This window comes from Phaenicophaeus curvirostris, chromosome 23 (genome assembly GCF_032191515.1).
Source record: "Phaenicophaeus curvirostris isolate KB17595 chromosome 23, BPBGC_Pcur_1.0, whole genome shotgun sequence".
NCBI lineage: Eukaryota > Metazoa > Chordata > Aves > Cuculiformes > Cuculidae > Phaenicophaeus > Phaenicophaeus curvirostris.
This window is the reverse complement of record NC_091414.1, coordinates 4,618,736-4,645,408: the sequence shown is the minus strand read 5'-3', so window position 1 is coordinate 4,645,408 and position 26,673 is coordinate 4,618,736. Positions and strand designations below refer to the sequence as shown.

Here is a 26,673-nt window from a genome sequence, read left to right as displayed (position 1 = left end):
CGAGGGATCAAAGAGCAGCAATGGAGTAGAAGCAGCTCGTACAGAGCAGAGAAAGGGAGGAGGGCTGTGGCTCAATTCCGTTAGTCGTTTCATTCTTGTGATTGTGTTTGAGCCGTCTGTCATATGGAACAGAACAGCAGGAGTGTGATTGGCCTATCCAAGGGTGACCTCCCTCAGCCTGGTTTTCTTTGGGGTTTAATTCTTGGTGGACCTTTTTCAGCTGTCACTACTTTAAATGTTCACCAAACATTAACTAATGAGCCGTGTGCTTGCCAGGACCTGTGAATCGTGGTGGGTGCCACACCTCTATGGCAGGAGGGACACTGAGATTTGTGTTCCTACTGTCCTCTCACAAAGACTCAGGGCTGCCTTTTCTCACGGAAAGAGTCATTGGGCACTGGCAGAGGCTGCCCAGGGAGGGGGTTGAGTCACCTTCCCTGGAGGGGTTGAAGGGATGGGTGGACAAGGCACTGAGGGACGCGGTTTAGTGATTGATGGGGATGGTTGGACTCAATGATCCAGTGGGTCTTTTCCAACCTGGTGATTCTATGATTCTACGATAGCTGGATGAAGTCTTGGCCGCATCAAAAGAAGCGTGGCCAGCAGGTCGAGGGAGGGAGTTCTCCCCCTCTGCTCCTCTCTCATGACCCCCCCCCCTGGAGTTCTGTGCCCGGTTCTGGAATCCCCAACACAAGAAGGATACGGATCTGTTGGAACAGGTCCAGAAGAGGCCACAAAGGTGGTCCGATGGCTTTTCAGGGAGAGATTGATAACGTGCAGTAAGTGAGAACAGCTAAGCAAGAGCTCTGCTGTAGGACGAGCTGATAAAGATCACGTTCAGGCACATGCAGTTAATCTTTGATTCATAAGAAATCAAAGTGTGTTCCCATCCTGTGGTTTGAAAGCTGATGTTGTATGACAAGGGACATGAGTGGTAATTGGACGAGTAGTTCAGTTGCTTCTAATCCTCTGCTGGTACCTAACACTTTGCATAGAAGTTTTCTATTTCGTATCTTCTCTGGAGCTCTGAACAACTTCCTAAAAAAGCCCCGTGTCCGTGAACGGCACAGACACTTGACCCTACCTGGCACTGTGCGGACAGACTCTTGGCATCTCCTCAGTAAACATTCCAGGGCAAAGTTCTACTGGTTTTGTCGGCAGTGTGGGACAGGAGGAAGAATAAGTTACCAAAAGGAAAAAATGCCCTAGTTTAAAAACTAAAAATATATTTAAGCCCCAACCTTTGTTATAACCTGATACAGTGGAATAAGGTGGTTGCATTGTGGGGTACTGGAGTAACAAATTGGATCTCTGGGTGCTGGGTTTTTGGGGAGGAGGAGTCTTTCTTCTTTCTTTTTAGCAGAATAGATTGGAGGCATCCCTCCTGTGTTATTTAGAACTGTGATCTCAGACTATTTTGAGCTCTGTAGCCAAGAAGAATCATCAATGGTTCAAAATGCAGGACTAAGGATAAAGGAATGTGGCTTTGAAGTAATTAATAACATAGAAGTTAGGCTGCCTGAACTTGAGTCTCACGTGCCTCCCTTTTTCTGTTGTGTGGGGTTTTTTTTTGATGTATGCATTTACTTTAATGTGGCTCTTTTCCGATATAAGTGTATAAGGTTATAGCTTGTGTTCACTTGCTGGTGACCAGCACCCACAGGTTCTTCTCTGCCAAGTGGCTGAGAGAAAAATTACCTATTTTGTAAAATTAATTTGGTTTACGTTTTGTTACCTGTATTGTAGTTATCTATAGCTTTTATTGCTGAACTTTTCATTTGAAAAAAGAAACAAGCCTCAAGGAAGAATGGAAATACTCATCTGAAACTAACTTTTTATTTTTTTACAGTACTTTTCTGTATCTGAAGTTCCTGGTGGTGTGGGCCCTGGTACTGCTGGCAGATTTTGTCCTGGAGTTCAGATTTGAGTATCTGTGGACATTCTGGCTCTTCATCAGGAGTGTTTACGATTCCTTCCGATACCAGGGTTTGGTAAGTATTGCACACAATTCCTGTTCCTTTGTAGGGAAACCCTGCGGTGTTTCAGGGCACATTCTGTGTTACACAATTAACCTCCTGGTGCTGGTGATCATCCTCACAAGAGGAGTAGTTTTCAAATGATCTTGACTCACGTTCGCTTCTTGCCGTCTGCCTATTTAATCTGTGGCAAGTGGGAATGAAATACACAGCGATCGAATGTTCGCTATAGGAAAACATTATTTGAATTCCCAAGATTAGTAAATTGGTTTAGATCCTTGGATAACAGGGTTTCCTTTAAAACAAGGTAGAAGCCCTTGCCTGTTTTGATATTTACTGCTCTTTCAGAGGGTTAGTAATGCTGCTGGTGGGTCAGGGTGGCTTCTTTCCAGGAGAATATGGTAATGCTAATACTGTGTCAATAGTATAAATGAAAGTCTTCAAACAAAATGATAAGCGATAAATATAGCTGTTTGGAGACTTGTAAGGGCATAAATTCTCTAGTTGCACCATTTTCTGTCAATTGGCTCAGTTTCTACTTTCCTTGGCTGGGCTACTCCCTTTCTTTGCCCTGATTATAAACAACACTCGTGTTTCTCTGTTGAAATCATTGTGGTGTCACCATTAATAAACAAGCTGGTCGTATTTGCTGGAATAAACCAAAACCCTTTTCTTTCCCCCCCTCCCCTCCTTTCTTTTAGGCCTTTTCAGTATTTTTTGTTTGTGTAGCATTCACATCAAATATAATCTGTCTGCTCTTTATACCAATACAATGGCTGTTCTTCGCCGCCAGCACCTATGTTTGGGTACAGTATGTCTGGCACACAGGTACGTTACGATTCCTTATTTAAAACTTACTATTTTTCAAAATATATATCTGAATGCTTTGGGTAAAACCCTCTTCTGTTTGTTACCACTTCTGTTAAAAAATGTTCTTTTGCTTTGTTGATCCCTGTCTGAGTGGATCTTGTAGTAACTGTTGCAGCTTGACCAGTAGAACTGTGGGTTTAAAATCAGGAATTCCAGAGCAGTAAAAAAATAAGATTTTTTTTCTGACTTCAAAACACTTAACACAGCAATTCAACAGATACAGAGCACATAAGAAAAGTTAGTGAAATAATGTTACCGTCTTAGAATCACAGAATGCCAGGTTGGAAGGGATCTGAAGCATCATCAGGTTAGATTTGCCATCAGATGACAAGAATTCACAGGATAGCATGGATCACTTCTCAGCTTGCTGGTGGAGGCAGTCATCTTCCTGACAAGTTAGTCACATACAATAATGACAATGTGGGAGCTAATGGAAAATGCTCTGAACCAGTTGCTGCCCGATTTAAAATACATAAAGAATCTGGAGTTATTTTTAGGATTGTGCTAAGATGTTAAAGCATTATCTGAGTTGTTCTCAGAGTTGATGTTTAGAAACCCTAAAGGACAAAGCTGATGGGCCAGTTTTAACTGTAGCTATTGAGCTTTTTTAATATTTTAAGTCCCTTAAGCCTTAAATATTCTTCTTTTTAAATGCTCATCTGAATTGATGGGAGATTGCTCTTGTTTTTAAGGAAGTTCTAACCTTTTAAAGTGGTGTCTCCCCAGCTGAAGTATTGAGTCCCTCTGAGCTGATGCTTTCTGCTGTAGGTTTCTCATTTATGCAGAATGCAGCTGTCCAAGAGAGACCAAAGCATGGACTGCAGTAACTAACATCAGGGCCTCAGGATAATGCTTTTTTCCGTTTCAGATTTAAGACCTGTTTCCAAATTGGTGCACAATATGTGGATGTCACTATATAATTAAGAACTTTGATTATTTTTATGAAGCTTGTGGCATGTAACCAGAATCAATGTCTAACTTCTGTAGCTGTATCGCAAGCAGCAGTGGCATTTCCATTGGCCAGGAGGATTAAGGCCTTAGTTTTGCTTGGGTATTATTTTCCATTCTCACCAGTAGTGCTGGAGAGTGAGATCAATACAGTGTCGAAAGTACTCCTGATGGAAGGTATCATAGAATCACCAGGTTGGAAGAGACCCACCGGATCGAATACAACCATTCCTATCAAACACTAAACCATGTCCCTCAGCACCTCATCCACCCGTCCCTTAAACCCCTCCAGGGAAGGTGACTCAACCCCCTCCCTGGGCAGCCTCTGACAGTGCCCAATGACCCTTTCCATGAATAATTTTTTCCTAATGTCCAGCCTGAACCTCCCCTGGTGGAGCTTGAGGCCATTCCCTCTCGTCCTGTCCCCTGTCACTTGGGAGAAGAGCCCAGCTCCCTCCTCTCCACAACCTCCTTTCAGGTAGCTGGAGAGAGCAATGAGGTCTCCCCTCAGCCTCCTCTTCTCCAGGCTAAACACCCCCAGCTCTCTCAGCCGCTCCTCTTGTTCTCCAGCCCCTTCCCCAGCTTCGTTGCTCTTCTCTGGACTCGCTCCAGAGCCTCAACATCCTTCTTGTGGTGAGGGGCCCAGAACTGACCCCAGGATTCGAGGAGCGGTCTCACCAGTGCTGAGTCCAGGGGGAGAAGAACCTCCCTGGCCCTGCTGGCCACGCCGTTTCTGATCCAAGCCAAGATGCCTTTGGCCTTCTTGGCCACCTGGGCCACTGCTGTTCGAGTTGCTGGCTGCTGGCTGTGTTACTGCCTATGCAGTAACCAGTCCTGTGCTTGCTCGCTCCCGTTTTCTGAGCTGATTTGCTCACTGCTAAGATGTGCCTGGCTTGGGGTGAGAAAGTAGTCCAAGTGTACCACTTCTGACTCAAAGATCATAAGCCATATCATTACCTCATCTTCTGCAGTGTCTTCCATTCGTGTTCCTTTTCCGTGTCGGGTTTTGTGCCAAGCTATTCCATTAGCTCTGCATCTGTTATTTTTCACTGATGCCTTATAAAAGTAATAAAGCAAGATAAGGGGACTCACGTTTAGAACTGGTTTAAAATAAAGATATCCTAGGTATTTTATTCTGGAGAAAACCCACTCTTACAATTCCCTAGGAGTCTGAAAGTTTCCCTAGAACTTTTGGAATGTTTTAAAAATAACTTTAAAATAGAGTCATATAAAGCCAGGCTGGAAGGGACCTCAGGGATCATCTAGTCCAACCTTTTTAGGGGGTCTATAATTTAAATGAGATGGCCCTGCAATCTATCCAGAAAAGCCTTTAAAGTGTCTAGTATAGAGGAATCCACCACTTCTCTGGGGAGATTATTAATATTTGCTGCTTTTAATGTATTACTAAGGTGTTTCTCTCTCTTCTTTCAACAGAGAGGGGTGTGTGTCTACCAACAGTATCACTGTGGATACTTTTCGTTTATATTGAAGCAGCCATTAGGTTTAAAGATTTAAAAAACTTCCATGTAGACCTTTGTCGTCCGTTTGCAGCACACTGGTGAGTGTTTTGGTTTTTTCCTCCTTTTCTTATTAACCTTTATTTCAGCAGAGAAATTTATATCCAGGGCTTTTATTTTGGTTCAAGGGTTGGCTGTTTGGTTCTCCCCTCACACATCTGTCTTTAAATATTCCATGAGAATTGTATCCTAAAAATGAACCAAATGCAAACTTTTCTGAAGATGGCAGTGAGTGTGAGCTGTAGGGATTTGTAGCATGATGTTCCTAGCATTTCTTGAAAGTTCTGTCATCAGTTTACATATTTCATATTTACATAATGAATCAGAGAATCATTAAGTTTGGAAAGACCTCTAAGCTCATGCAGTCCAACCATCAGCTCAGCCCCACTGTGCCTACTAAACCATGTCCTGAAGTGGCACATCTCCATGTTTTTTGACCCCCTCAAGGTATGTAGACTCCACCACTGCCCTGGGCAGCCTCTTTCAGTGTTTCACCACTCTTCTGGTAAAAAGATTTTTCCTAATATCCAGTCTAAAACTGGTGCAACTTGAGGCCGATAGATAATATAGGTAGCAAAAAAATAGTTTCACTGATGATTCATGCATCCCATTAGAAAAATTATCCTTTTTTTCATGTGACGAAGCTCTTTCTGCTCCAACAAGAAGGATTCTCGTATGTGTCCAATTTCATAATTCACCAGAAGAAGTGAAGTGAATCAGCTTCAGGTTGAAAATCATGACAGTTGTGAGAGTGACTTCAGGCAAAAGGTTAAACTGCAAAGCATCCACATCCGGAAGAAATGCATTTTTATTCTGCAAGTTTTTGGTGTAGTATGCATTGATCACAAAAGGCAGGTCTTGCCAGACTAACCTGATCGCCTTCTATGACAAAGTGACCCGGCTACTGGATGAGGGAAAGGCTGTGGATGTGGTCTTCCTGGACTTCAGCAAAGCCTTTGACACAGTTTCTCACAGCGTTCTGCTTGAGAAACTGTCAGCCTCTGGGCTGGACAGGCGCACACTCTCCTGGGTGGAAAACTGGTTGGATGGCCGGGCCCAGAGAGTGGTGGGAAATGGTGTGAAATCCAGCTGGAGGCCAGTGACAAGTGGGGTTCCCCAGGGCTCCGTGCTGGGTCCAGCCCTGTTCAATATCTTCATCAATGACGTGGATGAAGGCATCGAGTGCACCTTAGCAAGTTTGCGGACGACACTAAGCTGGGTGGAAGTGTGGATCTGCTGGAGGGTCGGGAGGCTCTGCAAAGGGATCTGAACAGGCTGGACCGCTGGGCAGAGTCCAATGGCATGAGGTTTAACAAGGCCAAATGCCGGGTCCTGCACTTGGGGCACAACAACCCTATGCAGTGCTACAGACTGGGAGAAGTCTGTCTAGAAAGCTGCCTGGAGGAGAGGGACCTGGGGGTGTTGGTTGACAGCCGACTGAATATGAGCCAGCAGTGTGCCCAGGTGGCCAAGAAGGCCAATGGCATCTTGGCTTGTATCAGAAACAGCGTGACCAGCAGGTCCAGGGAGGTTATCCTCCCTCTGTACTCGGCACTGGTGAGACCGCTCCTCGAATACTGTGTTCAGTTCTGGGCCCCTCACCACAAGAAGGATGTTGAGGCTCTGGAGAGAGTCCAGAGAAGAGCAACAAAGCTGGTGAAAGGGCTGGAGAACAGGCCTTATGAGGAGCGGCTGAGAGAGCTTGTTTAGCCTGGAGAAGAGGAGGCTGAGGGGTGACCTCATTGCTCTCTACAACTACCTGAAAGGAGGTTGTAGAGAGGAGGGTGCTGGCCTCTTCTCCCAAGTGACAGGGGACAGGACAAGAGGGAATGGCCTCAAGCTCCGCCAGGGGAGGTTTAGGCTAGACGTTAGGAAAAAATTCTTTACAGAAAGGGTCATTGGGCACTGGCAGAGGCTGCCCAGGGAGGTGGTTGAGTCACCTTCCCTGGAGGTGTTTAAGGCACGGGTGGACGAGGTGCTGAGGGATATGGTTTAGTGTTTGGTAGGAACGGTTGGACTTGGTGATCCGGTGGGTCTCTTCCAACCTGGTTATTCTGTGATTCTGTGATTCTGTGATCAGACTAGGTTCAAAATGCGCCTTGTTGTTCCTGGAGTCATTTAGACCAGTTCCCTGTAATAGTCTCCAGTGAATTAGACATCTGTCATTTTAATTTCTGTTATCTACATTGTGCAATAAATCCCTTCAATGCTAATTAAATTATTTAGTAGGTTAGAAAAGCACTTTTGAAGCTGTGAAGAAAGGTCTTTCTGCTGCCGAATTGGATACAAACACTTTAGCTTGTCATCAGAGTTTTAGAACCATAGCCACAACTGGAATTACACAATAAAAAGAAGCTTTGGCAGAGATAATGTCAGATGCATATGCAAATGCATCTTGCATGCTGGCAGCTTACTTGGAAACGCAGTTTGCATGGTGCTGTTACTGAGCAAAGAATGAGAAGATTTTAATGGTTAATTGTCATCTGCATCTGAGATTTCCCCTGATCTGGGGCACCTTCTGTCTTTAAAACAATTCCATAGAGTCGTAGAATGAATCACAGAATCATAGAATGGTTTGCTTGGAAGGTACTTTAAAGCCCATCAGGTTCCAACCACCTGCCATGGGCAGGGACACCTTCCATGCTCCAAGCCCCATCCAGCCTGGCCTTGAACACCTCCAGGGATGGGGCAAGCTGGGCCAGGGCCTCCCCACCCTCACACAAAAATGTTTTTTCCTAACGTCTAATCTAAATCTTCCCCCTTCCAATTTAAAGCCCTTAAAGCCAGCTTCCCTGTGCTTTGTTAAAATACTTATCAAAGAAATATTAATTTCTTTACAGGAGTGTTTGCTCGTTTTTCAAGTGTTTTTGTTAGTAAATACATGAGCATGATTTGTTAGCATTCTGTATCAGTGCAGTTGTCACAAGTTAATAAGAATACTTAAAATTCTGCATGAATTCTGTAGCTGATCTACAAAAAGTAATTCCAAGTTATGTTATGCTTCTGTCCTCCCTGTCATCAAATGGAGCAGCAGTCTGGCTGGAAGTGAAATTCTTTATATCTTGTCTTTCAGTAAGACAAGTGGGAGAGCTGAGTTTAGAGATCAGATGTTTTTCACTTACAGCTTCAAGTTCAGTCTCCAGGATGAGGAATTTCCGAATCATAGAATGTCCTGAGTTGGAAGGGACCCACAAGGGTTATCAAGTCCAACTTCTGTCCCTGCACAGGACATCCCAACATTCACACTGTGGGGCTGAGGGCGTTGGCCAAAAGCTTCTGGAATATTGTCCGATTTGGCACTGTGGCTGCTTCCTTGGGGAGCTGTTCCAGGGCTCTACCACCCTCTGGGGGAAGAACCTTTTCTTAATGCCCAGTCTGACTTTCCTCAGCACAGCTTCCTGCCATTCCCTTGGGTCCTGTCTTTGGTCACTCAGTGCCTGCTTCTCCTTCTCCCCTTATGAAGGGGAGACATTGTAGACCACAATGTGGTCTCCTCTCAGTCTTCTCTTCTCCAGGATGAACAGATCAAGTGTTTTCAGCTACTCTACATACAACCTCCCATCTAAAACCTTCACCAGAATTGTGGCCCACCAAAGGCCATGTGTTGCCCACAAAAGATCTCACTTGTGGCCACCCTCACCAGACGCAGGTGGTTACGGAGTCGCTTCTGACTGCCCATGTGTGGGTGGTAACCCCCCCGATGCAGTAGCCCCAGAGCCTCCTGACTCCTCCAGTTCCTGTTTCTCTGCTTGTGCTGCAGATGCAGTATTTTGGAAAACCATTGTTTTATCTCACCTTTAAAGAGTGGTGGAAGAGGGATCTGTTCTTAATTCCTGAGCGTAAAAGGATGGAGCTAAGAATCAGTTCCTTCTATCACAGTTCTGGATGAATGTTGTTAATGCATCTCCTAGTTTGATGTCTTTCCCTTTAGGAACAGAACTAGGGAATTTCTGCTGGTTTTGGCTGTTATCTCCTCACAAGATGCACAGTTCCTAGTCTGATGCTTGTCTAAAAGCTGCCTTTGCTACGTGTAGTGCAATTACATTGTCGTGATCCTTTAATCTATGCTACAGTTAATTGCTGTCTGTAATGAAGTGTAATTTTATCTTGATAGAGATGTCTACATTCTTGAACCATAGCTTTATTGTAGTACAGCAAAAAACATTTTATATATAATTTTCTATGAAAAACTGCAATTTGGATGTATTCACAGCTATGTACTTTTATTACAATTTATTAATTTGCTGTCATGGTTCCGTTATGAATAATAATATTGTTTTTTTTCCTTAGTATTGGCTACCCCGTTGTGACTTTGGGCTTTGGCTTTAAAAGTTATGTCAGCTACAAAATGCGTTTAAGAAAACAAAAAGAAGTGCAGAAAGAGAATGAGTTCTACATGCAGCTTCTCCAGCAAGCTCTGCCCCCGGAACAGCAGATGCTACAAAGGCAGGAGAGGGAGGCAGAGGAAGGCAAGTTATTCCTTAACATGTTTGCTATTATCTGCTATTTAAAAAGACAAGCCTGCTAAGGAAGAGCTTCTTTAGTGCGTGTTGTCTTGATGAAATACAGTGAACACAGGAACAGAGGAGCCAGAAATAGAATTGTTTTGGCAGTGGTTGGTATGAAATGAGTTATGTGCTCTCTGTTTAGTTCTTTACTAGCAACTGCATCAGTCCAGACAGTCAGTGCTCTGTGAACCACTAGTTTTTGTTAGTAAATCCCTTGGTTACTGTTTCCTGCCTGTAATGAGGAAAAAGAAGTCTTAAAATACCACGTCACTTTGGATTTTCTTTTCTAAATAGACTCGAATAATGATTGTTTTCTGCAGAAATGAATGATGTTTACTTAATGACTTTTGTTTATATGTCATAGTATTGATTAATTTAATTAACTAAGTTGTTTTATTTTGGTATTGCAGCAACCAAAGGATTATCTGAGATGGATTCCTCAATACTTTTACAGCACAACGGAGGCATTCCAGCCAATAAAAAATTATCTGCAACCTTGCCAGAGCTAGAATATAGAGAAAAAGGGAAAGAAAAGGACAAGGATGCCAAGAAACACAACCTTGGAATAAATAACAATATTTTGCAACCTGTAGACTCTAAAATACAAGAAATTGAATATATGGAAAACCATATCAATAGTAAAAGATTAAATAACGATCTCGTAGGAAGTACAGAAAACCTCTTAAAAGAGGACTCATGCACTGCCTCCTCCAAAAATTACAAAAACGTCAGTGGAGTTGTGAACTCCTCGCCTCGCAGTCACAGTGCAACCAACGGGAGCATCCCCTCCTCGTCTACTAAAAATGAGAAAAAACAGAAGTGTGCCAGCAAGAGCCCCAGCACACATAAGGACTTAATGGAAAATTGTATTCCTAATAACCAGCTAAGCAAACCAGATGCACTGGTAAGGTAAGTTTGATCTGAGCGTTGTGTAACAGCCTCTCTTCTCCTCTGTTCATTCCAGTACCTCAGTTCTCTTCTTTTTTTCCATAGGAAAATGTAATTTATGACCCCATAAAGAGGATAGAATTGTCTAGTAACAGAGTAACTGGGCCTTTTGGGTTCTCTTCCTGGCCTTGCCTGTGGTTTGCTCTGCCTTGAGCAAACTGCTTCCTTTCTACCTCAGTGTAGGATGCTTCCCTACCTCACAGGGGTGTTGTGAGGCATAATAAATACCTCTGACAATCCTTTGATAGAAGGCGTGAGAGCAATGTGGAGAATCATTATTACAGAGCTCTGTAGATGTGTTCTTGAGAAATCCTCTGAGGTGACCTTTACATCTACAGGGAATTCAGTGGGGTTAGATGGTGCCTGAACAGGTGTTTTGTCTTAATTCTCCCCGTCCTGTGAAATGTTTGATTGATTTTTGTTTTAATTTTTGACTGACAAGTATAGAGGCAAAGTACAAGCTTCTGTGGAACTACTTAAGGGGCTAAATTCAGATTCTTGCTTGCATTCTAGAACATCTCTGCTATGAGGACAGGATGAGAGAGTTTGGATTGTTCAGCCTGGGGAAGAGAAGGCTCCGGGAAGACCTTAGAGCAGCTTCCAGGACTGAAAGGGGCTCCAGGAAAGCTGGGGAGGGACTTTTCACGAGGGCACGTAGTAGTTGTATGAGGGGGAATGGCTTTAAATTGGAAGGGGGAAGATTTAGATTAGACATTAGGAAGAAATTCTTCACAATGAGGGTTGTGAGGCCCTGGCCCAGGTTGCCCAGAGCAGTGGTGGCTGCCCCATCCCTGGAGGGGTTTAAGACCAGGATGAATGGGACTTTAAGCCACCGAATCTAGTAGGAGGTGTCCCTGCCCATGGCAGGGGTGGAACTGTATGGGCTTCGAGGTCCCTTCCAACCCAACCCATTCCATGATTCCTGCTGCCTTATCGGTTTAAGTGCAAGTCACAAGGATTGAATTTGGCTGCCTTGGAAACTTGAAGGTTTGAAAAAGTCTCATCTTTACATACGCTTATCTGAAATTCAAATACTGATGTACTTATGAAGTGCAACTAAGTACTTAGAGCATATGTGAAAATGTGCTGTGTGATTACAAGTACTTCATTGAAAATAGTATTTTCTTCGCTGATAATCCGTCAGCCACAGCTTGGCATCCCTCTGCCAATTAAATATCCAGCCTAATTAATACCTCACGTCTGTAGAGAACTTGTCTGAAGCAAATGAGAAACCAGTTAATCAATCTAAGCTGTGAATCAAATTCAGCTACAATAGAGGGATGCAGATGGCTTTGTCTTCAGCAAAGCTGCATGTAAATAGACACGTGCACAGCTCTATGTTTGTGTGTTGCCTGTTTCAGATGGGCATTTGGATACTCTTTATATGGCATATTTGCTCACTGAAGCACAGAACAGGTCAGTTCAACTGTGCTGCTGTTCAAAATGGGCTTCATAAGTCCTGAGAAAAGAGAAAGGAATTGCTTTACAGAATGACCTGCCAGACTAAGGGGTTTGTTCTGTGTAGCTGTGATGAGGAATGAGATTTAAACCACTTGTGTTTTCATTTTTAAATTCCACACTGACATATTTTTATGTGCTGTTTCTCAGATGGGATTTTAGACCTGGCGGTCATTGTAATTGTCCAAAGGGGTTTTTCTAACGCAGAATTGAGTGTACGCTGAACTGGACTGTGCCCTTTTAGAGTTCCAGCTCCTCCAAGTCACTGGGAAGGGCTGGTACATGCAGTTAGCATACTCTGAAAGTGCCTTTGTGCATTATAGTCTTACTCTGCCCCGAAAGTGAATCAGGCTGCCTCGGTCGTTTGTTTGTCAAGTGTTTGTGTGATGCGTGGGTGCGACGTGGCTGTTGTGCTACAAATCTGTGCAGCTGCTGATCATGCACTGATTTCCCCCTGCAGGCAAGCCAGGAGCACCTAAAACACCAGCGTCCTCTGTGTCGCTGCTCACAGTTTCTTACAAACATAGATGACTGAAATAATTCATGAAATCTTGTTTCAGTTCAGATTGAGTATGCACCTCCTACACCAAGAGAAGCATAAACTTACCTGACAAATTGGATGGTATGGGATGCACTTAAATTCAATAACTCATGTTTTTTGGTTTGGTTTTTTTCACTTGTCACTTTGCCTTCCACTCCAGGGACAGGCTTTTGTTCATCATCTTTTCCACTTCCAGCAGTATTACTCATCCCCATTATTAGTCTGCATCAATCGTGTACCCTGAAAAGGGCTGTGCGAGGTCCTGCATGTGCATCCGACTTTCAGATCAGATCTTCTCAGCTTCCAAATAAAGATGCTTTTTATAACTCCTTGTCCAGCAGACTCACAGCAGGGTGTCCAAGCCAAGCTGCTTTCCTTTTGCGTTCACAAATGATCTCCCTGAGCTGACTAACCAGTATTAAATGTAAAGCGTGCCTCACCACTGCTCGGGATTCAGGATTAACAGGGTTTGCTCGAGACAGTAAAGATTGAGGAGTTTTTGAGAACAACAGTCTTCCACGCTTTTTAACTTTGAAATACTTGATGTGACGTTTATATCTGAAAGAGTACTGCTAATTAATTTAAGTCTATCATAGAATCATCATGGAATGGGTTGGGTTGGAAGGAACCTTAAAGACCATCCAGTTCCAACCCCCCTGAACACCTCCCACTGGATCAAATGGCTAAAAGCCCCATCCAGCCTGGCCTTGAGCACCTCCAGGGGTGGGGCAGCCACCACTGCTCTGGGCAACCTGGGCCAGGGTTTCACCACCCTCATTGTAAAGAATTTCTTCCTAACATCTAATCTAAATCTTCCCCTTCCAATTTAAAGCCATTCCGCCTCATACTGTCACTACAGGTCCTTTTAAGAAGTCCCTCCCCAACTTTCCTGGTGCCCCTTTCGGTCCTGGAAGCTGCTCTTAGGTCTCCCTGGAGCCTTCTCTTCTCCAGGGTGAACAACCTCAACTCTCTCAGCCTGTTTTTGTAGCAGAGGTTTTCCAGCCCTCAGGTCATCTTCATAAATACTATTATTCATGTTTGAAACAGTAGGTTTTAAGGGTTTCCGAGGTTTTTTTTTTGCCTGGTAAGTGGTTACTGCATGTGTGTTTTCTGGAGAGTAAGTTAATGATCCCCATCTCCAGGGAATATTATCTTATGTTGTTGTCATCTTGATGGTGAGAGCAGAGGGATTCGAGAGGCTCTGTCCCTGCTGATCAGCCTTGAAAGTAATCTCTGTCTTAAGGTTTTTCGTTCCTACAGTTGAAGTGAGTATCTGCTTCTGATAGATGCTCAAATCTGCTGTTTGTTTGTCAAGCACTTATCTGAATCTCTGTGATCTGAGCTCTTATTCCCCATCGCTGTGGTAAGGACACATCCAGTATCCAGCAGAGGAGTGAGCTCCGTCTCCCTTTGCAGTTACCTTTGTCAGTAGGTACAGAGCAAATTGACCTCTTGTTCCGATTTTGCTGCGTCTTCTGAGGTGCAGCAGGTTTCGTTTGCATTTAGGGGCTCGATGTATGGGGTGAGCCCGAGCTGTAATTGCTGTGGGATTTATGTTGTCGGGTGGCATATTGCTCAGCCCTGACCCTGTCTTGCCTCTGGCTCTCTGGACCCTTAAAAAACCAACTCAAACGCACAAAAAACTGGCAGTGCAGCTTGGCAAAACTGTTTGTATCCGCAGAGGTCTTGCCTTTGGCACATGAGGTGTTGAAACAAGCTGTCTTATGTACTAATTATTTTTGGAGATAACGATGGCATTTTCTGGTAGTTGGACTAAGAAAAATATTTCTGAAGCAAGGGCTGGTCTGCCACATCCTATTCTGCTTTCCTAAAATCTGATGTTACCTGCACAGGCAGACTTGAAGGTTTTAATGCAAATTTTTGTCTGTTTGATGCTAATTATTGTCCATTTTTTGTTGACATCTGAAGAGCAATTGCTGCTTCTTCCTTATTCCCCCTGCCTGAAATGGCAGTGGTGTTCCTGAAGGTTTTCTGCTGTCAGCTGTGGTGAGGGAAGCAGTCAGAATTGTATGAAATATGGGAAGGAAAGGATAAAATAGAAAAGTGGAAGAATTTGGAATGTGAATTAGAAATCTGGGACCTTCTAGCAGACCCATTTTCAAGCTACTGTCAACATTGTGCTTGGACCATTCAGAAACAGAATAACCTTTTGAAATGCCAGCTACTTGGATCAATTCTGTATATGAGAAAAATAAGTAACTCGGCTTTCTCTGTGGATTGCTGTCTTTTTGGTAATGACAAATGCTCTGAGGAACTGCTAGGAACAGCGTATTAGTTACAGCAGGAAAACTTTAGTGCTCTTGGCTACTTCAGAGGAGCAGGTTCACTGCGGAGGATGCCTGTGCCAGTAGATTGGGCTGGAACAGAACGAAGGGAAAAAGAGTGTCTTAGAAAAGGATCTGAGTGCCATCTGGGTCTTGTAAAACTTCATTTTTTCATATAAATTTTGTTTAATTTGTGTGCAATTGCCATGTGATTATGGAAGTGCATTAACAGAGTAAACAAAGCAACATGGATGTGTCATTCACTACTGATCAATACTTAGGAGGATTATGTGGAATTGAGTTGTCTTTAAGTTGATGCATCAATCTTCCCTGAAGCATTTGGAAATATACTTAGTCTCGGAGGTGATTACTGATTAATTCTCTTCGTCAGCAGGATCATGAATGATGCGTGGTAGCGATGAGAAAGGAAAATCAGTAAATCTGCATTTATCGTAATGGAAAACCAGAAAAGATTTGCTTTGGTTGTATAAACCATGATCATAGAATGGTTTGGGTTGGAAGGAACCTCAAAGTTCATCCACTCCACCCCCTGCTGTGGCAGGGACACCTCCCACTGGATCAGGGGCTCCAAGCCCCATCCAACCTGGCCTTGAACCCCTCCAGGGATGGGGCAGCCACCAGTTCTCTGGGCAACCTGTTCCAGGGCCTCCCCACCCTCATTGTGAAGAATTTCTTCCTATTGTCTAAGAAGAAATGCACAATGTAATAATCTGCAACCAAACCCTCATTTTAAAAATAGTCGAGTGTCAAAATGACTTGTAGTTTGTGCAGCAATAGAAAACAGTCTCTTCTAGAACTCAAGTTTTCTTCACCCCACCCCCCCCACCCCCTGTCTTTGTAAATAACTTTTCCAATAAGCCTGGAAATAAGAGACTTGTGCAGAAAATGAAATGCTTGAAAGAGTAATAATAAAAGAAGTAGTGCTGTCTTATTGGGTCATTTATCAATGTAAGAGAGGTTCAGGCTGTTACGGAGGGGAGGAGGAAAAGCTGCACATGCTGGTCTGCGCTCATAGCAGCGAAGCTTTCTTTTATGACTTTGTGTTGGTTTACCTTGATGATTTGCTTTCCTTTTAGAAGGAGGGGAACAGAAAGGGTCTGTTTGATCTCCGTGTATTTCTGTGAAATGAAGGATGACCTCTGAATGTCTACAGCACACAGCTTTGATTTACTGTTCCACAGAAGGAGAATTTTAGGTTCAAAATGTTTGTCTGGACTTTATAAGGTAGATAAGAAAATGGTTCCACACCAGAGTATGCAAGGAGTATGTGTGGTTTTGAGGGGAAAGTAACTTAATGTCTTTATATGTGTATATATATAAACAAAGCCGTTCCTAGCTAATTGCGGCAGATCTGGCAGAGAAACCATACAGGAAACATTTGGTCCTTGCATTATGATGGATTATTAGGTTCCTATCTTATTTTAGATAGTAAGGAGCGTTTATTTGATCTATAATTTGCAGAAAATGTCTGCTCTGATGTTTAAGGTGATAGCAGGAACTACAGCATAATGAAAAGGAGTCATTAAAATCTGGTAAAATCTTACTTTAGAACTTATTCTGAATTAATCCATCAACACATACATTTACAATATTTTTTTTCTGCTGTTGACTTGGAAGAGATCAGTTTTCTGTGGTTTAATTCTCTTCTGCCCCTTTGGAATCGCTCTACAATCGTTGATCACATTTTGCATACCCATTGGTCCTGTTTTGCGTATGTCATTCTGCCTTTCCACTGTTTGAGTTGAGTCATCTGTACTGATAGGAATGATTGTTCTGCAACAGAATAAAATCTCTTCATTGCGTAGTGGCCTGAAAAGATCAGATGCGCAGAAATACTGGAATCTTTTCATTAGAGTAACTGGAACCAGTGAAGTTGCTGCTCTTTCACTTTTGAACGTACTGTGAGCTGAGCTATTTGTGGTGGCCAGTAAATCACAGAGTTGTCATGATTTAAGGGATGCTCAAAGTATAGAGTTCCATTTCACTCCTGCCAGCAGTTTCTGAGGAAACTCCTCTCTGCAGCATTTATGAATTAAGGGTTGCAGGTGAACAAGGCCAACTGCTCGTAGGCAGTCGTGTTCTGTCAGTACGTGGTCACCTGGACGTATTTTGGCGGTGTGGTTGCTGCTTTTTCATGAAGAGTGGAAGCACTCAGAGTTTGATCAATTCTTGTGGAATTTAATCCTGGCTACTTTATCATTTACAGCCATAACGAACAGCAGCTTGGTCTCATGTTCCTATAAAAGTCCCCCAAAGTCCTCTGTGGTCCTTCAGAGTGAAAGGAGAAGTATTTGGTGCTTGGAGCATGCTTGAAGGTTAGGGTGGAAAGGCCATCCATGAGGCTTTGGTTCTGTTTCAGCAGGATTTGAGTGATGTATCATGAGTTCTCAGTTCCCAGTCCTGATTCTCACAAATTTAATGTGCACAGCTCTGGCTGGAGACTTACATATGCTGAGTAAAATGGAAGGCTGTGGCTTGTGGCCTCATGTATTTCCTGCTGGTCTGGAAAGCCAATATCCATTCTGGTTATGTTTGTGTGTGCTCTGCTGATCACTCAGGTTTCATCTTTCCTTCCAGCACAGTCTGGAGCAGCCCCATGCACGCGGCAGGTACAGAGCCCTCGCTGAAACCGGCAGGAATGCCACAAACCAGATGGCTGGAGAAGTTTGAACCAATGTCCGTGCTCTGTTGCCAAAAATACAAATTCAGCTTGTCCTGTGCCAGCATCTCTGATTTACTCAGGCTCTACTTGATCAGCATTGCTTTTCCTGGAATACTAAATAGTCACAATACATCTCGTATATCCTATTTGAGCAAGTTTGACATAGTCTTAGTTATAGGGAAAGGCGATTTACAGCTGTCCTATCTTCACAGTTCTCACTTTGTATGTTGAAATTATTTATGGATACTCAGCAACGTAAAGTGTGTGTGATTTATGTGCAGTCCTACCAAACATTTTTTCACTGTGTTTATGAAAATGTAGGTTTAAAACAATCACCTGTTGGCATCAACAACCTCGTAAAGCTTCCTACCGCATCCTTCTCTCTTCAGTTAGTAAGTTGAAAGCTGGAAGATGAAATCGCACTGTTATATCTTTGCCCAGTGGCTGTCCAGCTCTGTCACTTCACACACTGAACATGGGGGAAAATACCCAGTAACATCTGCTGATGGGTTTCCATTTTTTTATGTGCTATAGTTATGCGGTTGGATGAATATTTGATTAGATTTGCAAATTCTTTTCCTCCTACAACAGAGTAGAAACCATTGAGATGATTTGTGGCCTTCAATAGGAAATGTGTGTTTGCTTTGTACTATTACTATTTGTCTGCTAGGTATAAATTGGGGTTTTTTTCTTGTTAAAGGTATATTTGACCACAATTTATACTTTACTAGTTGCATAGTTCAGGTATAACTAGAAGGAAGCTCAGTACCACTGTAGAAAGTGGGATCTGAGCAGCTGAGTTAGTGTGTTTTACATCATGCTCCTTTAGTGGCCATTTCTTGCTGTTAACTTGCCCAGTCGACCTCTTCTGTGCAGCTCCAGCCTATTGCAGATGTGCTTTATGAATTCCCATTAGTCTGATGATTCCATATTTAACCTCTTGATTCATTCCCGCAGGGTGTTCTTATGCCTCCTATTTTTACATCTCTCACTAATGTTTTAGGGTGAGATTTTCCTGCACTGAAGCCTGGAAGAGCCAAGCATTTTCATTTTGAGGACAAAAAGCTTTCACTGTTTGTCTGCACTAGCGAGTGTCAATAAGGGCAGCTTGTGTTGGCTTTTGTCACCATTTATCCCCGAGTCATAAAAAAGTGATTGATTATTCACCTGGGACGGGTTTTTATTCTAAGATTCAATAATCTTATTTTGAAAATATGGGGGGAAAAAAATTAAGGTGAGGGGCCTTTGTTCAGCAATTTGTGTTTTATTTAAACAATTTTGGTTGAAAATATTGTAATTAATAAGCTTGCAAGAGCCTTCAGGAACTTTCTAAAGCTACAATTAAGTGTATAGCAGATGGTCTCTGTTCAGGAGCAATTAAAACTAAATTTACTGACTCCTGAACTGTAGATGACTTCACACGTACTCTTTATTCCGCATGCACATCATGTACTTCAAATGAAGAACCATGGTTAGGTGAGAATTCAGCAGTCTGCTCCATAGCTCAGTTCTAGCGAACAAATCAGACTCAAGATTTGTTGAGAAAAGTAAAATATGTCGCTATATGCTCCGTCCTTCTTTACAACTTCTCGGACTTATCCACTGCACTTCCACATAAAGAGGAAAAATATAATCCCATAGGATTTATTTTACAACTTTGCAGGAAAACAAAATTCCCGTGGGAGGTTATGAAGTGAGTGTCTAGCTATACATAGAGCTATGCATGTGTAGTTATATAAAACATCATTATTATTTAGCAAGGATGGATATAATTTCTGAGAGCTTATTATTTTAAGAATCAAGGATTTTGGGGGGTTGGCAGATGGTCTGCTGTTTATTCTGCTTATTTTTATATAACATGTTTTAACCTTCAGGTAACTGGGAAATAAGGTTGAAATTGTCTTCTCTAATTGTCTGTCTTAGGTTGGAACAAGATATTAAAAAGTTAAAGGCTGACCTGCAAGCGAGCAGGCAGATCGAACAGGAGCTACGGAGTCAGATCAGTTCTCTGACCAACACAGAGCGGGGAATCCGATCCGAAATCGGGCAGCTCCGGCAAGAAAACGAACTGCTGCAGAACAAGTACGTGTTTCTAACCCATGGTGTAAGTTAATTGCTGATGGCTGTGGTCTGGTAAAGGGGAATTATTGTGTTAAGACTCCACAAAGTGTGAGGCATTTGCCTGCAAATCCAGCAAGACCCATTTGGGAGCCCTGACAGCAATTAATATTCGGTAAAAAAATCCTCTATTAACTCCCATACCTGTTCCCTTCCAGATTACACAATGCTGTACAAATGAAACAAAAAGACAAACAAATGATCAGCCAGTTGGAGAAGAAACTAAAGGCAGAGCAGGAGGCACGAGCCTTTGTAGAAAAACAATTAATGGAAGAAAAGAAAAGAAAGAAGTTGGAAGAAGCAACTGCTGCACGGGCTGTCGCATTTGCTGCTGCTACCAGGTACCTGGTCCTGCCCCAGAGGCAGCTCAGCACCAGGAAATTGCTGGGGTGTTGCTGTTGCTAGTGGGATGTGTTTTGGGGGGGATTTGGGGAGGCGTTTTGCATTCTTTTTTACATAAAGGAGCGGTTTGTATTTGATCTTTTAGAGAAAGCTTTATTGGTGTGGAGAGATTTGTTTGTGTTAAGGCAGTGGGAGGGCTCACCTTCCATGAACCTGAGTCTCAGTACTTGGATACGTTACATTTACAGGGATGCACGTGCTCTAAATTATCTGTTCTACCTTGATTGTGCTAACACAGAGGTGTTGTACCCTGCCTGGGTCAGCCTGCTTTAACAAAAGGAGTGTCCCCTTTCACATGGGGACTGTGGGTCCAGGATTCACGCCGTGATACTGGCCAAAATACTGCCTTGATCTCACATCTTGAACGTTTTCTCCTCCGTTCAGCGCAGTGGTGTTTCAGGAGTAATATAGGGGCATAGATGGGAAGTTTTTCCAGATGAAAGCATGGCACAAGTGTGGATGACTTTAATCTGCAGTGCTCCAAATGTCTGAAAATAATTATTTCTGCTTTTCTGTTCTTCATATTGCATAAGTATTCCACATTTCCTAATACTTGAGGCATAACATTGAGTAACTTTTTGCAGCTTTCTCTTGCTGAAAAGAAGGAAATTCTCATGCTGAAAAGAACAAAGTTAGCTTCCTCTTTTTATCCTTCAATATTTATGTTATTTTTCATGTTCTAAATGGTTCAGGAATGACAGCATCACTCTTATTTCATCATCTCCTTTTTTAATGTTTGGGGTTGTTTTTTTTCTGCAGAGGAGAATGTACTGAAACTTTACGAAATCGTATCCGAGAGCTGGAGACAGAGTGCAAGAAGCTAACAATTGACATAAAACTCAAAGAAGATCAGATACGAGAACTAGAAATGAAAGTTCAGGTAATGAGAAAGCACCAGGGCTTAGATCAGCACCACAATGAGTGCTTTCAGCCCTCTGAAATTGGTGGATCTACATAAGAGGCAATCAACATCTTCCAGAATTATGCTCTTCAAATATCTGTCTTGCATGTCTTGCATTGGGCTTTGTAAGAATATTGGCATGAGGAAGGTTAATAACTTCAGCTTCACACCATTCAGTGATTTAAATTGTTAGATTTTTCTCCCTGAACCAATGGTCTGGGTAGACTGAGAATATCATCCTCTCAACCACATTTTTTGCCTAATGCAAGAAGCTTATTGCCACTCTGTATCATTATGAATTTCACTGCGAAGAAGTGAGATTGCTTACTCGATGCAGTCTTAATCACTGGCTAGACAGGATTGGGGTTTGAATATTGAAGGAACATTGTGGTAGGCTTGGAGCAGACACATTGTCTGGCGTGTTGGAGTTTAAGAGCTCGAACGTGTGAGTTAAATTGACCTAACTCCTTTAAAATGTCTCTTTCTGAAGATGTACTTGGGTTGTCAACTGACAGTTTGCATAAATATATATTTTTAATGTCTGGAGGTTTTTAGACACTCTTCAAAATCCACCTGGTGTTGTTATGAACTTGTTTCCAAATAACATATGCAGCCTTGTTGTTCTTGGGTTTACCAAACCCTTGAAAACACCTGTGGTTCATCCATGGAGAATGAGGGCATGGCTTTCAAATCATTAAAACCAACTGTAATGAAGCTTTTCATTTTTATTATCATCTTCAAACTGTTAGGGATGCTTTTTGTTACAGGCATTTCCCCCTTTGTATTGTAGTTTTTTCATTTAAAGATATAGAACCTTTTTTTATTCTGTAGTATTTCTTTTTTTCCTTAGTCAAAATGTTAACGTGTACATCTCAGACCACGGTGTCAGTCTCTGGTGTGCAGAATACCCACTCTCTCTCCTCTTCTCTTCTAAATTTCTGGGGTTGCAGCATGTTTAGGTTCAATGTGGGGAGTATTCTGAGATAAAGTCCCTCCCATCAGCCAACCGAAATAGCATAAAATGCTTATTTAATACCACTTTATCTATCAAGAGATCAGTCCCCGTTGTAGCCATTTTGCTTGTGGGAAGTGGTTTTGTGTTCCACAGCTTGGCTAAGAGCATCGAGTGGCTGCATAGCTGGCACTGGGAAGTGCTGAGGAGGATTTCTAGGTGGAGGGGCTCGATACGGATGATAGAAGGCTGGGAAGCAGAGTAAATGGTACTTGCTCACCACACTGTAATTATGCATTGTACAATATGGCTTTAATCACTTGTATGATGGCCGTGTATAATTACTGGAGGTAATATTACAGTGTCCTTAATTAACCATCATTTTAATTTTACTGTATTAATACCCTGCCCAGTGGTGTGCTGTGGGGAAGAGAAAGACTTCTCGGTATATCTCGTGTGTAAAGTCGATGAGAGTAACATTTGTGCTAATTACTCCTACAGGAACTGCGGAAGTACAAGGAAAATGAGAAGGATACGGAGGTGTTAATGTCAGCACTTTCAGCCATGCAGGATAAAACACAGCACTTAGAGAACAGCCTGAGTGCAGAGACAAGAATCAAGCTGGATCTGTTCTCTGCATTAGGAGATGCAAAACGGCAGCTTGAGATTGCCCAAGGTAATGTGGGAAAGGTTAATTCAACACGTAGTGCTGTCTAGAATGGCAAAAATGTGATAGAATATCCTGCCTTTTTATTTAGGGGTGAGCTGTGGCCCCTACTCAGCATTTCAGCTTTCAGGGGGGTTTTTGTCTTTCACAGCTCGTGAATGAGAGTCTAATCAGTCCCGCTGATCAGCTGGCTGAATTTCCCCAAGCTATTAAACATTAAGATGGACATTTAAGTTAATTTAGGATGATTTTCGTTGTTTTTATAAACCATTACCTTAAAACTAGAAAACTTCTTTTAAAGAGAGAAGCTAAAATCGTTGTTGCCACCTATTAAGCCTCTATCCTTGAACCCTGATAATATTTTGATACTCCTGAAGTAAATACAACCTAAATTTTGCAGAAAAAAACTAACCCAACCTGTCTTAAACTTCATGCTGGTGAGGGTAGCACGGATACTGGTGTTGAAGCCACCAGAGGGAGCACGAAGCCAGTTTAAACCCTGCGCAGGCTGCCCTGTGCTCAGCTCTGCGAACCTTGAAGCGGAATCAAATTGAACTTTTGATTTGATATCTGTTCAATTTCCTTGCGGAAGTTTGCTTGGATTCAGGGAAACGTGGATGGAGTGAGATTTTTTTATATATATTTTATTTCATTTCATTGATGTTTCTATATAGTTTCAAAAGTTGCTGGAGTGATATTGGGAGTGGGCACAAAGTGGGGTTAGAAAAATGGTGAGGAGAGGCTTGAAGATAAAGTAAATAACACGTTTAGTAAGCAAACCCTGTGCTCCTGGAAGTGCTTGTAAGCTGTGAACAGAAAAGTTGAGCCCTACAAATAACCTTTTGGTCTGGTGCAGCTGTGAATTGGACATGGATCTGTTAGAACGAGTCCAGAGGAGAGCACGATAATAATCCGAGGGCTGGAGAATCTCTGCTATGGGGACAGACTGAGAGAGATGGGGTTGTTCAGCCTGGGGAAGGCTCCAGGGAGACCTTAGAGGAGCTTCCAGTCCTGAAAGGGGCTCCAGGAGAGCTGGGGAGGGAGGGGCTTTTGACCAGGGGTTGCAGGGACAGGACAAAGGGCAACGGTTTTCGGCTGAAAGAGGGGGGATTGAGATGAGATATTAGGATCTCATCTCAATGAAATGTTTTGCTGTGAGGGTGGGGAGGCCCTGGCCCAGGCTGCCCAGAGCAGTGGTGGCTGCCCCATCCCTGGAGGGGTTCAAGGCCAGGTTGGATGGGGCTTGGAGCCCCTGATCCAGTGGGAGGTGTCCCTGCCCATGGCAGGGGTGGAACTGGATGGGTTTTGAGGTCCCTTCCAACCCCCCCAAAAAAAATCTAATGGCAGTGCTGTGTTATCTGGAAACTACCAGTAACTAAACATAGTTCCTCAGCACAAACCAGGAGTCAGGCAAGTCGTGGTCAAGCACTGAATATCTTCTCGGTGTTTTACTTCAACAGCTCTGATCATTGAATGGTTGGGAGGAGGGTGAAAACGCTGCTGGTTCTGAGTGATGTTATTTGCTGTTTCAGGGCAAATAATTCAAAAAGATCAGGAAATCAAGGACCTAAAACAGAAGATTGCAGAAGTTATGGCAGTAATGCCCAGCATAACGTACACTGCAGCCACCAGCACTCTGAGTCCTGTTTCCCCACATTATTCTTCCAAATTTGTGGAGACCAGCCCTTCTGGACTTGATCCCAATGCCTCTGTTTATCAGCCCTTGAAGAAATGAATGCCAATTTTCTTTTTGCCCAGTAATTCTGTCATGCTGAAGGCATCACACAGGAGTGTCACTTGCAGTCAAGATGAAATTGTATTGTGTGAGACTGTATTTGTTGTCATTTAAAACAGGATAAAAGAACATCTGGATTGACTAGAACTGCCCATCAGTTTTTCTTGTAAATTTTTAGAAAACCTCACAGAACTTTGCAATTTATTTTCCTTGGCCAATGCATTAAAAACAATTCTTGGTTTCCAAGTAGCCAATTTTGCCTTTTTATGTACTCTTGCATGGTTTCCTCTTGAAAAATACAGGGCTTTGCTTGATTTTGAACCCTTTCTTTTTTGTTTGGTTTTTTTTTTTTCTTTTAATAATCAAGGCGAATTTATTGATTCATTGAGAAATAGTGAGGGAAAAAAAACACTTTAGTTTTTACAGTGAAAGGGTTAAATAATCTAACAAAGCTTTGATTTATAGATGTATTAAGTACAAATACATAAATACATGTGGCAGAATTTGATTTACCCCTCCAAGGACCAAACAAATTTCAGGGGCGGTGTTTAAGGGCAAGAATAAGAGAAATAGCTGATGTGACGGTGGTTGTTGTGTGAAATATTTATACTCCCATTGGTGTTTTTTTAGTCAGTGAGAATTGCTAACAGTCTTGTTCACAGTGCCTTGGGAAAAGACATTTCAAGAGGAAACTTGATAATTTAAACAATTTTTCCCCCCTTCACTGTCATCTAGCTTATATATCAAGCTCATTACAGAGTCGACTGCAAATTGTACATGGTAATTTGGATGTTCATCATAAACCAAGGGTACATCTTCTGTTTATTTTGATATAAACTCAGCAGTGTTCTGTAACTTGCCTTGATTATACTGCATCGTGGAAGGCACACTATTAATCCAGGAAGTGTTGTTGTGAAGGCGGAACTGTGCAATGTACTGTATACAAGAGACTGTAAAGCTGGCTAATAAAAGCTGCAGTTCTGGGTTTTTTTTATTTTATTCAAGTGATTTACACTTTACATCACCGTGTGTTTGCCGATTTCAATGGAGCTGAGTGTTCTTCAGCTGTCGTGCCAAGGAGTTTTAAAGGCAACCCATCAATTGCAAAGGTTTAAGTTAAAAATGTATGATGATATACATTGCTCAAAAGCGTTTGCACTGGCAACTTCTGAAGTGTTTTAGATTTTTCAGATTCAGCGGGGATTGGAGGGGTGGGAAGCAAAATTGTATTGGAAACTAGAAGAATTAAACACATTATGACTCTGCAAACACGCAGTGGACTCTGGAAGGACAAAGTTCTTCTGAAAAGAAATAATTTTTTAAAGTTTCCTGTTAATTGGCATGGCTGCCTCATTAAAAACAAAGTAGGACACGCAAGTCAATAGAATATTCAAGTTTCCTCATTTTAACCACAGATATTCTTTTGGGATAAAACTTCTAGCTTTAGCCAGGTGTGCATGTTGCTGTCATTTGCATTTTTGACTCATCTTGTGTAATTGTCACCATGGAAGTGTTACTCAGAAATGTCATAGGTTTTCCATCTTTGTGCAAAACATGAGATATTGTCACTGACTTTTTGTGTTGAGGTTCCCCCCTTTTGCTGCCTACTTGGGCACAATTTTCGTTCAATACTTGGTCTTGGCTGCATTCTTTTTTTTTCTGTGGGGTTTACAAAGAATAAACAGTTTCTTGCAGATGAAAAAAGCAATTTATTTTTTCCTTTTTAACTGACCTGATTTAGCCTGACATAAAGAATACATTTTGTTTAAGGAGCACTCTGTTATTCCAGGTAAGTCTTCTCTTTTGCGACAGAGCTTCACTCTTGTGAAGCAGAATGAAAAACAGATGCTTTTTCTATTCTATTTATAAACTTTGCAAGTTTACCCTGCTGTGGGCTCTCAAAAATAAGTTAATTTCTTGAGAATTGCACAAGTCTGTCTGTACATTCAGCCTTTGTTCCTTCCCAGCCATTCTCTTTTACTACAAAAGCAGGCTGAGATGTGTGGTTTGAAGGTTTAAGCATTTTCCTTGCCTAAACAAAAAGAAAGAACAACTTGTCCCTGCTTCTCAGTCTATTTGCTTGATTCTTTTAGCAGCCACGGTGCCTGTTGTAAAATCTTTTTATTGGGAATCCTGCAGTTGTATTTGGTGTAAATGAGCTGCC

At 42.4% G+C, this 26,673-nt stretch overlaps 1 protein-coding gene across 2 annotated transcripts in view; it reads left to right on the top strand.

Annotated features, from left to right (window-relative positions):
- MACO1 (macoilin 1) overlaps nt 1-26,193 on the top strand; it is a 34,241-nt gene extending 8,048 nt beyond the window's left edge. For both annotated transcript variants that reach the window (XM_069875243.1, XM_069875242.1), the window contains 10 exons: nt 1,850-1,991; nt 2,678-2,804; nt 5,229-5,352; nt 9,602-9,780; nt 10,230-10,728; nt 19,658-19,816; nt 20,011-20,193; nt 21,014-21,134; nt 22,609-22,783; nt 24,307-26,193. In XM_069875243.1, coding sequence (XP_069731344.1) covers nt 1,850-1,991; nt 2,678-2,804; nt 5,229-5,352; nt 9,602-9,780; nt 10,230-10,728; nt 19,658-19,816; nt 20,011-20,193; nt 21,014-21,134; nt 22,609-22,783; nt 24,307-24,509 — 1,912 coding nt within the window. In that variant the 3' untranslated portion in view covers nt 24,510-26,193. The remainder of the gene's footprint in view (nt 1-1,849; nt 1,992-2,677; nt 2,805-5,228; nt 5,353-9,601; nt 9,781-10,229; nt 10,729-19,657; nt 19,817-20,010; nt 20,194-21,013; nt 21,135-22,608; nt 22,784-24,306) is intronic.
- The last annotated feature ends 480 nt before the right edge of the window (nt 26,194-26,673 follow it).